Below are 13,678 nucleotides of genomic sequence, written 5' to 3' on the forward strand. Positions count from 1 at the left end.
TGTTGCAGGGAGAGGTGAGCCAAAGTCAGGGCTGCACTCTTTGTAACACATCCACAGTGCATGGCTGGTGTTGTATAACTATGGAATGGCACATTTTCTTTCCAGTGCAGATCTTGCAATCAATATAATCAGAGTCCAAACTAAGATTAAAAGAAATAGACATCTGCATGAGCTATGTTTACATACTAATTATACATACTAGTTTTACATCATCCCAGTTGTTACTGAGGGTCGAGTCAGCTTTCCATCCCTTCACAGCTGCCAGACAAGCATCCATGAAGTCATCTTCAGCTTCCAGCTGTTTGTCAATTGGATCGATTTAATTTTTCATATCTCTTCTTACATCCTCATCCAGTGCTTGAGGCAGCACAATTACGATGCTCCAAATACTGAGTGGAATCTTGGAGATTCAGTGGAAATGTGATTTAAAGGGATACAGAGGCATAATATCCAGTTTTTCACAGGCATTCCAATACTCTGTTTAAAGCTGTGGTCAGACGAGCAGTTTGATCCAATGTCATTGCTGTTCCCTTCCGGATTTAAAGTGCATGATCTGCCTTCCGTTCCCCAATAGTTGGCACCCTGTTCTAACCCATCTTCGAATAGAAGTTATTTGACCCCAGGGAAAGTCTGGTCTTTATGCATGTCATCACTTCCACTGCACATTTCCGGATATCTGAACGCTCTCTTGCAAGCTCAAGCCTTTTGGGAAGTCTGATCGCTCACTTCCATCTTTACACCTTTTTAAAAATGCAGTTAGCGTTGTGTGCATGAGTGGATCTTTGCCCCAGGGTTGTGAATCACCTCTTGTGTGTTTCTGCACCCAAACATTCTGTGTGGATTGGGAGCCCCCCGGAGTTGTTTTTGAGTGATAACCCCCCCCAACCCCTCTGTCCTGTTTCTTGGGATGGAAAATTCATGTAAATAGTCCATAGGCTCCCATATTGGCAGGGAGCCTGGGGAGGTTAGCATCCTTAATACAGGGAGACTTGGGGAAAACTGGAAGAATTTTAAAATCCAGGCAGCCTTACTTCTGAGCAAACTTGGGCTGAATATCTGCCCCCCAAACTGTGTGCAGGGCTTTCTAAGCATGGACCTTGGCTAAAGTGGGGGAGGGGGCTATATGTTCATCAGATTGCAGAGATCAGTTCATCTGGAGAAAACGAATGCTTTGGAAGGTGAACTCTATGGCATTGGACCCCACTGAGGTCCCTGTTCTCCCCAGGCTGCATCCCCAAATTTCCAGGAGTTTCCTTGCCTGGAACTGGCAACCCTACCCCCCATCCCACTTTTCCCCATGCAAATTGTGTTAGCAGAGTGAGAGCATCCTGTGGTTGACACAAGAGTAAATGCACTTAATTCAATAGGGCTCCTTTCATGTAAATCTGTAGTCCAAGTAAGAGAGGTGAAGCACCGGAGACTAAGAGCGGCTGCAGTACTTGGCGGAGGGATCATGGAGCTGTCAAAATGGAACAGTGCTTCGGTTAAGCACTTCTGAGCATGCCTGAAAGACAATTTTTAAATAAGGATGCTGCCCAACAGCTCACTCCGTGATTGACTTGCAGCAGTAATCTGAACAATCGACCATGGAGCGACCGAGCGGTAAAGTCAGTTCATGGTGGAATGTGTGATCAAAACTTTCCATTACAACATAATACGGCATAAGTAGAGGACCCCCAGACTGCACCAATCCTGTCGTCTGACCACAGCCTAAGACTGACAAACGATCATATAGTTAACATATGTTTTTTCCATGGGCTTGAAGTATGACATCAGCCAGCCCATTTTACCAATCTGCTTTCTCAATTAAACTTCATATACACCAATATAAATGCCGATATACTTTCACAAACCCATTTCTGATTGCAATGGATTGTCTTAGCAGCTTATTGAAAAGATGTTGACAAATCATGTACCATCTAATTTTATATGAGAATCCCCTATCCTTAATTCTCTAGTAGTACAAAGACAGATAGGCAAGGGAGGAAAGCCTTACTTTTCCTCCACTGTTTAATACATCACCATGTAGCAGTAACTACTTCTACTGAATATATTATCTCATTTATATGTGGGGAACTGGTAAGACATAAATATAAGAAAACGAGAACCATGCTGGATCAGATCAAAGATCTACCTAGACCAGTGGTCTCCATCATGGTACCCGTGAGCACTGTGGCTCCTGTTGACACCTTTCCTGGTACCCACAAAGTATTTTTAGAAAGTGAGTGGGGCCGGGTGGGGCTTTTACCCAGCAAGGCTTTTGATGGCTGTGCAGAGTTTAAAAACATTGCTTTGTCAGTAACTGCCACCACAGCACAAGGATCTTCACTGTGTAACAGAAGTATGGTGAAGCAGCCATTTTGTGGCTGCACCCACCATGCTGTGTCAAGAATTCCAAAGGTGCTCTCAGGCTCACAAATGTCATAGACCCCTGATCTAGACTAATTGTATGCAGTGGCTGACCAGATGCTTGTAGGAATCCCACAATCACGGCACAGAAGCCAAAAGCTTCCCCTTACTGTTGCTCCACAGATCAGAGCTGCACTGTCTCTCATCACAGAAGTTCTATTTAGCCATCATAACCAATAGTCATTGATATGCCTAATTCCATTTCTAGGCCATCTAAGCTTGTTGCCATGTCTACCTGTGGCAGTAAATTCCACAAGTTAATTATGCATTGTGTGAAGAACTACTTCCTTTTGTTTGTCCAGAAGCTAATATCCACAATTTCTTTTCAGGTGTCTCTAATTCTAGGATGCTGGGAGATGGGAAAAGTGGTCTCTCTAGCTACTTTGTCCACACCTTGCATAACTTTATAAATTTCTGTCATTACTTCCCATCTTTTTGCTAAACTAAATAGCTCATAGTCATTTCAGTAGAAATGCTGCTCCAACCACTTGATCATTTTGGTAGATTTTTCTGGACCTTTTTGAATAACCATCATTGTACATAATGTTCCAAATGTGGCTGCATCTTAGATCTATAGAATGGCATTATGATACCTGCTGTTTTCTTTGTAGTAGCTTTCCTAATAATCACTACCATGGATTTTCACTTTTTCCTTCTAAAATGACCAACTTCTGTTTTAACCAGCTCTTAGTTTATAGCTGAAAACCTCTCATCCCCAAATATTCAAACTACTTGAGAAACTGATGTGCTGCATACACTGTTAAAAACAGTGGTAAACTTTTATATAGGCCAGAACTAAGATTTGTATTTCAAACTGTGCTAGATTTTATTGGGCAATAACATATTACAGCATATTTGCTACAAACTGAAAAAGCTGAATCTGCATAAGAGAAAGCTGAATATCATGCAGTTTACTTGTAAATGAACTTGTCAATCAAATGTGTATCTTTTAAATGACCACTTTCACCATGGATTTTTATTGTATCCCTTTTGATTGATTAAAATAAATACGATTCACACAGGATGCAACACTCTCTTGCATTTCACTCAGATTGGATAAGTCATGTCATTGTCACCTTCCTATAAGCCATTGTTTCCTGCAGACTCGTTTTATAATGTCGCAAATCCGGAAGCTGCAGCTGATGCAAAATGCCACGGCCAGGCTAGTGATGGGACTCCCAATACGGGAACACATCCAGCCTGTGCTAAAAGTGTTGCACTGGCTGCCTATAGCATACCGGATTCGCTTCAAGGTGCTAGTCTTGACCTTTAAAGCCCTTTATGGCCAGGGTCCGACATATCTGACCGCCTTTCCCCGTATATGCCCCGGAGAGCACTGCATTCAGGGACCCAGAACCGACTGGTCCTCCCGAGTATTAAGGAGGCCAGATTGGCAACAACTAGGGCCAGGGCTTTTTGGTGGTGGCTCCATTCTGGTGGAATGAGCTCCCAGAGGAGATCAGGGCCCTGTGGGACCTTCTACAGTTCCGCAGGGCCTGCAAGACGGAGCTCTTCCGCCAGGCTTTTGGAGCCACTGCCACTTGCTGCCATCATCACCATCACCACAAATAACAACTGATAGTTATGGTGGAAGCCCTGGGCAGTAGGTCCCTGAGACTATTTCCCGGTCCATCTCCCTCTCCCCCAGAATGGAAGCGGACCAACAGAACTACTGAATATTGGAATTTCTAGCACTTTAATACTGTTGATTTTAACATTGTTTGTATTATTGTATGACTCATTTAAATTGGTATCAATTGTGATGAATGTGTTTTATGTATTATGAAGTTTTATCTTGTTGGAAACCGCCCTAAGCCAGCCTAGGCCGGAATGGGCAGGATAGAAATCAATAAAATAAATAAATGACACAATTAAAATATTCAGGCTAAGTAATAATGGTACATGGGAGAGACCTATCTGAATGAGAATCATTTATGCAGCTGAGATTATAAAGTGGAGTCAGAGTCATGATACATTAAATTCAGTGTCTTTATATGTTTCTGGAAATTCATCTCTTTATGAAAATTCCATGTAGAATGTAACAGAATGCTTGGTTATTGACAGTCCCAGATTACAATTTTTCTTTTTATGATTATGGACAGATTTAAAGATAACTGAGATCATGATTGTGCTAGGATGTAAAAATTTTAGTTGCCACATTTTCATATAAGAACAGAAGACCTTACTTAGGGCAGAGTGTTTAAACCTTTCCTCCCACACATCTTCCAAGATTTAACTAGAAATGCCTCTATCAGTTTCTGTGAATCAGCTAAATGCAACCTCCAAGCAGAGTCTGGTGGAGACAGATGACGGGATAGCTGTTGCTTTTTTGCCCACTTGTATACTTCCCTCAGGTATCTGGCTGGCCACTGCTGTAAACAGAATGCTAGCGCAAGTATACTCAGCAGGGCTCCTCTAATGTTCTCCAGTTGTTTTAGTATAACCATTTCTGGATGAAAGACAACATCTCTGTCAGGCAGAGTCACTAATACGGATGGGCACAAACTGAATTATGAACCAAATTTCATGACAAACTGGGCCGGTTTGTGTTTGCAAACTGCAATTTATGCAATCACGCTGTTCGTAAACCGCTATGGTTTTTGCAGTAGTTCAGTTCATAAGAGGGTTTGTGGGCCAGACATGCTGGTGAACAAGGCATCAGTCAGGAACCCTTTAAAGCCATGCCACCCCTGCAGCATGACTCACCAGTGAGCTCAGAAGGCATTAAAAAGGTCTCTGAGTTCACTGGCAAGTCATGCCACCACCACGGCATGACACAAGTGAACTCCAAAAGTATTTAAATGCCTTCTAAATTCACTTGTGAGAGCTTCTGCAGCTTTCACGGGGAGAGCAAAAGGCACCACTGAACTGGCTTGCATCTATTACATACAAGAAGAGAAGAGAAGAAGAGATTGGATTTATACCCCGCCCTTCACTACCCAAAGGTGTCTCAAAGCGGCTTACAAACTCCTTTCCCTTCCCCTCCCCACAACAGACACCCTGTGAGGTAGGTGGGGCTGTGACAGAAACTGCCAGAACTATGGTTTGCCCAAGGTCATCCAGCAGGTGCAAGTGGAGGAGTGGGGATTCAAACCCAGTTCTCCCAGATTAGAGTCCGCGCACTTAACCACTACACCAAACAAACAAATTCCCTTCTCTCCCCCCCCCCAAGCTTGGAAGCTGCACAAACCTCATGAACCTGAACCAGTTTGGTAAATGGAAAAGTTCATGGAGGGTCTACAAACTGTGTTTCATGAGAAACCACAAACCACCCCAAAGCTCCATTTCCCCAGTTTGTGCCCATTCCTAGTCACTGTTACTTCTCACTGCAGTTCCCATTGCCTAAGAAAATGAAACCAGACAATTTTCCTTGATCCAAAAGTGTAATATATAAAATCATACCATAATGCACCACTGGGAGAGCTTGGTTTGAGAATTATGCAGAATTTATGTTATCTAGTGGTGTAGGTGTGTGTGTGTGTGTGTGTGTGTTTCCTATATATTTAAAACAAGTTAACTAATGGGGAATGATACAAAAAATGGAGCTTGAAGCTAGATGGAGTCATGCCTACCTTATTAAAGAACTGAGGGCCAAAGTAGATGAGATGCTATCCCTGGCTTCCCCTGAGGAATGCATCTCCATATTGTAGAGTCCTGAAGTGTCCTGAAGCTAGCAAGGTCATGCTCAAGATCCTACAAGCTAGGTTTCAACAGTACATGGATAGAGAACTGCCAGAAGTACAAGCTGGGTTTCGAAGAGGTAGAGGAACTAGAGATCAAATTGCCAACATTCGCTGGATTATGGAGAAAGCAAGAGAGTACCAGAAAAACATCTACTTCTGCTTCATTGACTATGCTAAAGCTTTTGACTGTGTGGATCACAACAAACTAGGGCAGGTCCTTAAAGAGATGGGAGTACCAGACCACCTCACAAGTCTCTTGAGAAACCTGTATAAGGGCCAAGAAGCAACAGTTAGAACCGGATATGGAACAACTGATTGGTTTAGCATAGGAAAAGGAGTACGACAAGGATGAATATTGTCACCTTGCTTATTTAATATATATGCAGAGTACATCATGCAAAATGCTGGCCTGGATGAATCACAAGCGGGAATTAAGATTGCTGGGGAAAAGATCAACAACCTCAGATATGCAGACGATACCGCTCTAATGGCAGAAAGTGAAGAGGACCTAAAGAGCCTCCTGCTCAGGGTAAAAGAGGAGAGCGCAAAAGTGGGCTTGAAGCTCAACATCAAAAAAACTAAGATCATGGCATCCGGCCCCATCACTCCTTGGCAAATAGAAGGGGAAGTCGTGGAAGTAGTGACAGACTTCACATTCCTGGGATCCCAGATCACCGCAGACTGTGACAGCAGCCATGAAATTAAAAGACGCCTGCTCCTTGGGAGGAAAGCGATGGCGAACCTAAACAGCATGATAAAAAGTAGAGACATCTCCCTGCCAACAAAAGTCCGCATGGTCAAAGCAATGGTATTCCCAGTAGTCATGTATGGCTGCGAGAGTTGGACTATAAGGAAGGCCAAGCGTCGAAGAATAAATTCTTTTGAACTATGGACTGCAAGAAGATCAAATCAGTCAATCCTAAAAGAAATCAACCCTGACTGTTCCCTGGAAGGCCAGATAATGAAACTGGAGCTCAAATACTTTGGCCACCAAATGAGAAGGGAGCACTCACTGGAGAAGACCCTGATGCTGGGAAAGATTGAAGGTCAAAGAAGACGGGGACGGCAAAGGATGAGATGGTTGGACAGTGTCATCGACGCAACGAACATGAAATTGAGCCAACTTCAGAGGACAGCAGAAGACAGGAGGGCCTGGCGGGAGCTGGTCCATGGGGTCGCGAAGAGTCGGACTCGACTGTGCGACTGAACAACAAAAAGAAGTGTCTTTTAAGGGCATTATGGGGCCTGGTTCTGGACAACTCCTGCCCCATCGCATTTTTCTGACCAAAACAGCATGGGGGGGGCATTAGTTGTCTAATTTGGTCCTCAGAAAGCTGTTCCCCCCCCCAAGTCCAATCTTTAGCTTTTTAGCCACAAACCACTCCAGAGCATGAGCCTGGGAGTCAGCTAATCCTGAGCTATCAGCATTATTTGTATTTATTTATTTATTGTGTCAGCTCCAGCAGAAAGCCCCTTACACTTGCACGATGGGAATTGTACATTACTTGTACATGTTTAATGCCTTATTTTTTTTTCCAATGACTTAAATGTTTTCTGTTTGATGACTACTGTCTTTTTTTCTTCATTTATATAAAATATATTTTGCTGTCATTAAAAGGCCTGCTTAAGGAGAACAAGTTTTCACAATCAAACCATCAGCCTTTGTGGATGATGTAATATGTGTTTTTTCCTGATATTCCTGTTTCTGGTTTATTCAGGTGTTTTGCAAACATGCTTATGATCTGAGGTTCAAGTCTGCTCTTTATTTAGCTAGTGGAATGAAACATAAATATTCATCTTTTTAAAATTCCATATGGGAAAGTTTTTAAAAGGGGTGTGAACCTTGGCTGGTATAATATGAATCACTAGAAAACGATTACCTTAAATGTGATTGGGGCATCACAGTGATATATTTTGATTCTTCATTTTGAAGTTGCTTTATTCACCTGTCAGCAAGAGTTATAAAAGAGTATGTTTTGATAGTGAACTATACTTGATTCATTTTATTCACCAAAAGTTACATCATTTAGGGATACATCCCTATATGTGCCATGTAAGTTTAGAAGAACTTGTGTATTTAAGTGTGCGGACTCTAATCTGGGAGAACTGGGTTTGATTCCCCACTCCTCCACTTTCAGCTGCTGGATGACCTTGGGCAAGCCATAGTTCTGTCAGAGCTGTTCTCTCAAGGACAGTTCTGGAAAGAGCTCTCTCAGCACCCCCTACCTCACAGGGTGTCTGTTGTGGGGAGGGGAAGGGAAAGAAACTTGTAAGCCACTCTGAGACTCCAAGTGAAGGGCGGGGTATAAATCCAATCTCTTCTTCATCTTCTACATTTCTTTAAGAAACTAGTCTTAATTTTTTTCCAAAATATTTTTCTCAAATTTGTTTCATAAATAAAGGCAATTTAGCTGCATATTTGTTGGGGTTTTATGAGTATTAGACTGAATAGTTAGATCACAGAGTATTAATGAGAAGAGAAATTATCAGTTTGCTCACTTAATTATTTTTGAACATTCAGACTATTGAATTATGAATTATAAGAAGGCAGAACTGCATTTTGGGGGAATTACTTAAATGGCAATCAGCTGCTTGTTGGGTTCCATGTGCATTTTTTTCCAAACCTTTTTCCCTTTGGAACTTTTTATGCTACTAAAAATTTGCTCTTAAAAATCAGGGAAACCTCTGGTGTGATGTGATGAAATACCAAGTGCTTTATCTGGAAAGAGGAGATAAAGTAGTGTAATGTTCAAGTAGGATGGTGGTAGAAAGTGTATCTAGTTGGCTCGGTTCTGTTCAGGGGCCACCCCAAACCGGATTTTTTAGGTTCATACCCATCCCTAGTATCTAATGCTGGCATTATTACTGAAGATACAGTTATGTGGATGTTGATATATGCCATCCTAAACAAGCACAGCAGATGTGCTCATAAAAGCAGCCAAGGAGCCTTGGATCCAACCTCAGAATGCTTGGTTTTCTTGTCCTAAATTATTCCTTATTTAATGTACTAATTTTGTTGCATTCTTGAAGCCTTTTTGGGGGGCAGGGGAATTTATAAAGTCTTTTCACAAAGAAATCAACCATGAAATTATGATGAGGGGACACTAGCAGAGCTGGGGTGTGTAATAATGTATAGCAGCAAACTCTCACCTTGGTATGACTTTACATGTCATGGATATTTTTCTGTACTTCTACATAAGACCTTAGGGAAAACACATATTGCTCTTCAGAGTGAGTTATTCCTGTTTCCTCTTGGGAATTATCTGGGAATGAGGAGGGTAGAAAGCTTGTCTATGTAGAGGTACAACTGCTGAAGACTGTATGTCCTGTAATAACAGCTTTTTATCCTGACAACAGGGGGCACATTACTCCAGTTTGAGACTCAAAATATGTTTACTGTCTCTCAGAGCCTAGAATTCTTAATAAAGAGTAATATCCAAATAGTTTCCATTTGAGGCTGTCATTGTAGTCATGTAAAAAACAGAAGCCGGAATAATGGTTAAACACTATGATTTTATGTTCTTTTTCATTTATTCAATTTTAATATGTTGTTCAATTTTAATATGTTTTATCTCTGTAAACATTTTAACATATTACTTTGCCTCTTACACTTATTGCAAACTTTTAAAATCTTGAATTGTTCCTTTTTTCTGCTCTTCCCACATGGTAATTTGCTTGCTTCTTCCATTTTAAATTTCTTGATGCAATTGTGCTGCTAAAATAACATGGAACTTTGTCCCCTTACTTTCTTTTTGTATTTTCATAGCATGCCATGCCGTTTTGGAGGATCACAAGCCATTCTGACCTTATGGCCCTTCATCATGCTTTGGAACTGGAGTACTTATAGTAGCACTTTGTAATCCCAGAACTTTCCTCATGCCTATGGACAGTGTGCCTATGTCTTGTATCAGCACTGGCCTACTGGAGAACTTTGTGATTTCATCATGTTGACGTACAGCTGCAACTGGTCTTAACCTTTGCCCTTCCAGTAAGCGGAGGAGCATGTCTCTTTCTTCAGTAACAGCTGTTGATTCTAGTGCTGTGAATCCAATGAAAACAAGCCATGATGAGAATGTTTTAACAATGTGTCCTTATCACATTTGCTACATTGAAAGGTTCATACCTGTGAAGAGACTGGGGGGGGGCTGCTTTGAGGTTTCTAGACTCTTCAGTGTGGCACACATACCTTCTTATACTTCAGCAAACTTGATTGCACATCAAAGACTGCGCTTTTTAAAAACAAAATCCCATGGATACATTTCTTGAAAAAAAAGGTTTACTTTTTTTTAGTTTCTCATACTAAGGGTACTCTGTAAATCTTATTACTTATTTATGAACAGACTCTGTTTTGACATCATCACGTAAATGTGGATATGTATGATAGATGAAAGGCTATACTGAGTCGTTGCCTTCTGATAATAAAAAATATTTTGATTTTAGCACATGGCAAAGTAGTTTAAAATTATGTCTAATTTAAGCAAATAGGTACATCACTGAGACAATCGTGTACAGGAAGAATGTTTTTGTGTAAATTTGTAATGAATGGATAATGTTTTACATATTGTTTAGGCAAATGCTATTGAAAGGTAGTAATGACTTTCTGGTGAAGTATGAGGCAGTGTGTGCACAAGCTATTGTGCAGTGCCTTACTGAAAGTATTGTGTATAAACATGTAGATAATGGATTTTTTTTAGATCAATTTGTTAAGACCAAAAGCATGGATGTCAAGTGTCAATAAGGAATTGATTTTTATGCTTTCTGTTCTTTTCTCAGTTTTTTTTTTTCTTGGTAACTCTGCAATATCAAAATAACAGTGACTCTTTCCCCTCCTTATACCCTGCCCATCATGGAGTTGCTTCCCATCGGCATTTTGTGCACAGACATCCAGGTACAAAATATGTACACTTCATGTCAGTTGAAAATAGTGCACAAATTTAATTTGTTGCTTTTCTTGTTAAAATGTTAAAATAATATGCAGGCTTAATATTTCACTGTTTCAATGTACTTTTCCAAGAAAAGCAGAAAATGAAGCTTAAATATGAATTCTCAACTGATTTGAAGCACATGTATTTTGTGCTATATATAACTGAGTACAATCTGTGTAGCAAGAAGTTGCCATTAGAATCTGCACATCTGCAAAGTAAAAGCCATGTTCTGCTCTTTTCATTTTATTTTCTTTACTGACAAGATACTGAACATGGTAGAAATTAATCATTAAATTTATTAATTTTCCCCCAAAGGAAAAAGGATTAGAAAAAATATTTTATACAATGTCTCTTGCCTTTTAAAATAATAAAAGAAATTGTTCATGAACTCAAAAAAATAAAAACGAAAGCAAATAAGGTATTTAAAAGTAAATGCACAATAACTAGAGATAGGCTGAAACTGTTCTATTGGGTTCCATCTCTTTTTTTTTTTAAGTAACATTTTGGCAATTTTTATTCCTACTCTCCAAACAAGCAGTGTTTTAAAAGTTTATTTACTTGCTAAAATCTTTGAATTGTTGAAATAATACATAGAAATTTGTAAAAAGGAGGGAGGGCATGGCATAATGAGAGTTATAGGTTTTTTGGTAAGTACCAGACCTACCAAACACAACCCTGGCATAAGACATAGAGATATTTTGAAGGAGGGTAGATGATGATGATTTTGAGTTTTAACAGTCGAAGTTCATAGAACTCCCTTATGTTTACTGTGAGACCATAATGAAAGTTGCAGTTTTAGTGAGTCTGAAGCTACAATATAGCCCAAAATTAAAGAAAAGAAAAATTAAAGAAAATTAAAGAAATCTGCCTCTTCAGACTTTCAAGCTTTGGAAAAATGTGAGCATTTTTAATTGAAATTTCTTTTTAAACTTACAGTCTGTGATGAAATTAGAAACTGTTAAATAAAAGCTGCGCCTGATATTTTAAACTTCTATTGGTCCATTGCTGGCAATGGGCACAATAAAACAGTTATTGCCAATTTTGTTAGACTGCATTCATGTTCATAACCAGCTTATATTACATTTGAACTGTATTTGTCTTCTGTCAAATATGAAGACCATGAAAAATGCAATCCATTTTATTTTAGACCAGCGTAGACTTAACAGGAGATGACTGTTTTACCTGTGGTTGATGTGCATACCCTTCTCCCAGCCCATCCCCAGAGCAAACTCCTCCATCCCATCTTAACTGTAGTGAAGGCATACATTGACACTTATGTTAACACAGTTACAACTAACCAGGTCCAAGTTTAACCAAAATTCTTCTGCATCAGAATGAGAGGTAGAACTTTACAAAGGGGGAGATCTGGGAGGGGGGAGTGAATACACAGTCTCACAATCTCCTTCCAGTCTTACAACCACAGATGAGAGAGGCCCATTGTTATGTCTGCACTGGATTCATGCATCCAAATTATTGGTCTGAAGTTTGGTGTCTTTTTTTCACTGATGTCTTCATAAGAAAAAAAAAACCCTCAGCTTTTCTAGTTCTTTCTCCAATTTCTCAATTTTTGTTTTTTGCAAAATACACCAGCTTTTAAGCCAGCTGCAAGTGAAGAAACAGCAGTAGCTATGATGCAACATCCTCACTTTGTGGAGGATGTATATTGCTGCTACCGTTTATAATTATTTTGTGATTTTTTTTCAGATTGTTTGACTATCAAATATGGCCCCTTGTCTTCATCAACCATATTCACCAAGAGCAATCCAATTCAGGGACTATTCACAGTCTATGAAGTTGAGTACATACTAAAGTCTTTCAAAGACAGGGGCTGTAATTAGATGTAATATTTTTTTTTTGCTTCAAGCAAAATAATGATGGACAATTACTTTTTTCCTTGTTTTATTTTTGTAGTCATTATGTGACTAAAAAAAGTTTGTCTGGGCCTTATTGTACAAAAAGTGTGTTGTGTCCACAATACTGTACAGAAATTTTCCTCCATTCATTTTGTGTTTAAATTAATAAAATTGATTTGTGGCATATTAAAGACTTATCTCCTGGATGAATTTTACTTTCTCCATCCTACGCACAGCTGTTAAGAACATAAGAGAAGCCAATGTTGGATCAGGCCAATGGCCCATCCAGTTCAACACTCTGTCACACAGTGGCCAAAAATACAAGATGCCATCAGGAGGTCCACCAGTGGGGCTAGGACACTAGAAGCCCTCCCACTGTTGCCTCCCCAAGAACTAAGAATACAAAGCACTTGCCCCAGAGTTAAAAAAGCATCGGACCCAGTACTGAGCCCTGTGGTACCCCACTGCTTACCACCCTCCACTGAGAACATTTCCCATTTATACTCACTCTCTGTTTCCTACTAATTAGCCAGTTTTTGATACACAAGAGGACATGTCCTTTTATCCCATGACTGTTAAGCTTACTTGGGAGCCTTTGATGAGCAACGTTATAAAAAGTTTTCTGGAAGTCAAGGTAAACAACATCTATTGGGTCCCCCTTGTCCACATGTTTGTTCACTTCCTCAAAAAACACTAACAGGTTAGTGAGAAAATCTTCCCTTACAGAACCCATGCTGAGTCTGCCTCAATAGTTTTTGTTCATCAATGTGCCTACTAAATCTCTCCTTAATAAGGATTTCCCGGATCT

The 13,678-nt window shown here is 40.1% G+C and overlaps 1 protein-coding gene across 13 annotated transcripts in view; it reads left to right on the forward strand.

The window, feature by feature from the left end:
* Positions 1 to 10,534, forward strand: part of EYA1 (EYA transcriptional coactivator and phosphatase 1) — a 132,282-nt gene extending 121,748 nt beyond the window's left edge. For all 13 annotated transcript variants that reach the window (XM_015423876.1, XM_015423880.1, XM_015423881.1 and 10 more), the window contains one exon: positions 9,859 to 10,534. In XM_015423876.1, coding sequence (XP_015279362.1) covers positions 9,859 to 9,939 — 81 coding nt within the window. In that variant the 3' untranslated portion in view covers positions 9,940 to 10,534. The remainder of the gene's footprint in view (positions 1 to 9,858) is intronic.
* The last annotated feature ends 3,144 nt before the right edge of the window (positions 10,535 to 13,678 follow it).

The sequence above is a fragment of the Gekko japonicus genome, unplaced genomic scaffold (assembly GCF_001447785.1).
Source record: "Gekko japonicus isolate JY-2015 unplaced genomic scaffold, Gekko_japonicus_V1.1 scaffold289, whole genome shotgun sequence".
Classification (NCBI taxonomy): Eukaryota; Metazoa; Chordata; class Lepidosauria; order Squamata; family Gekkonidae; genus Gekko; species Gekko japonicus.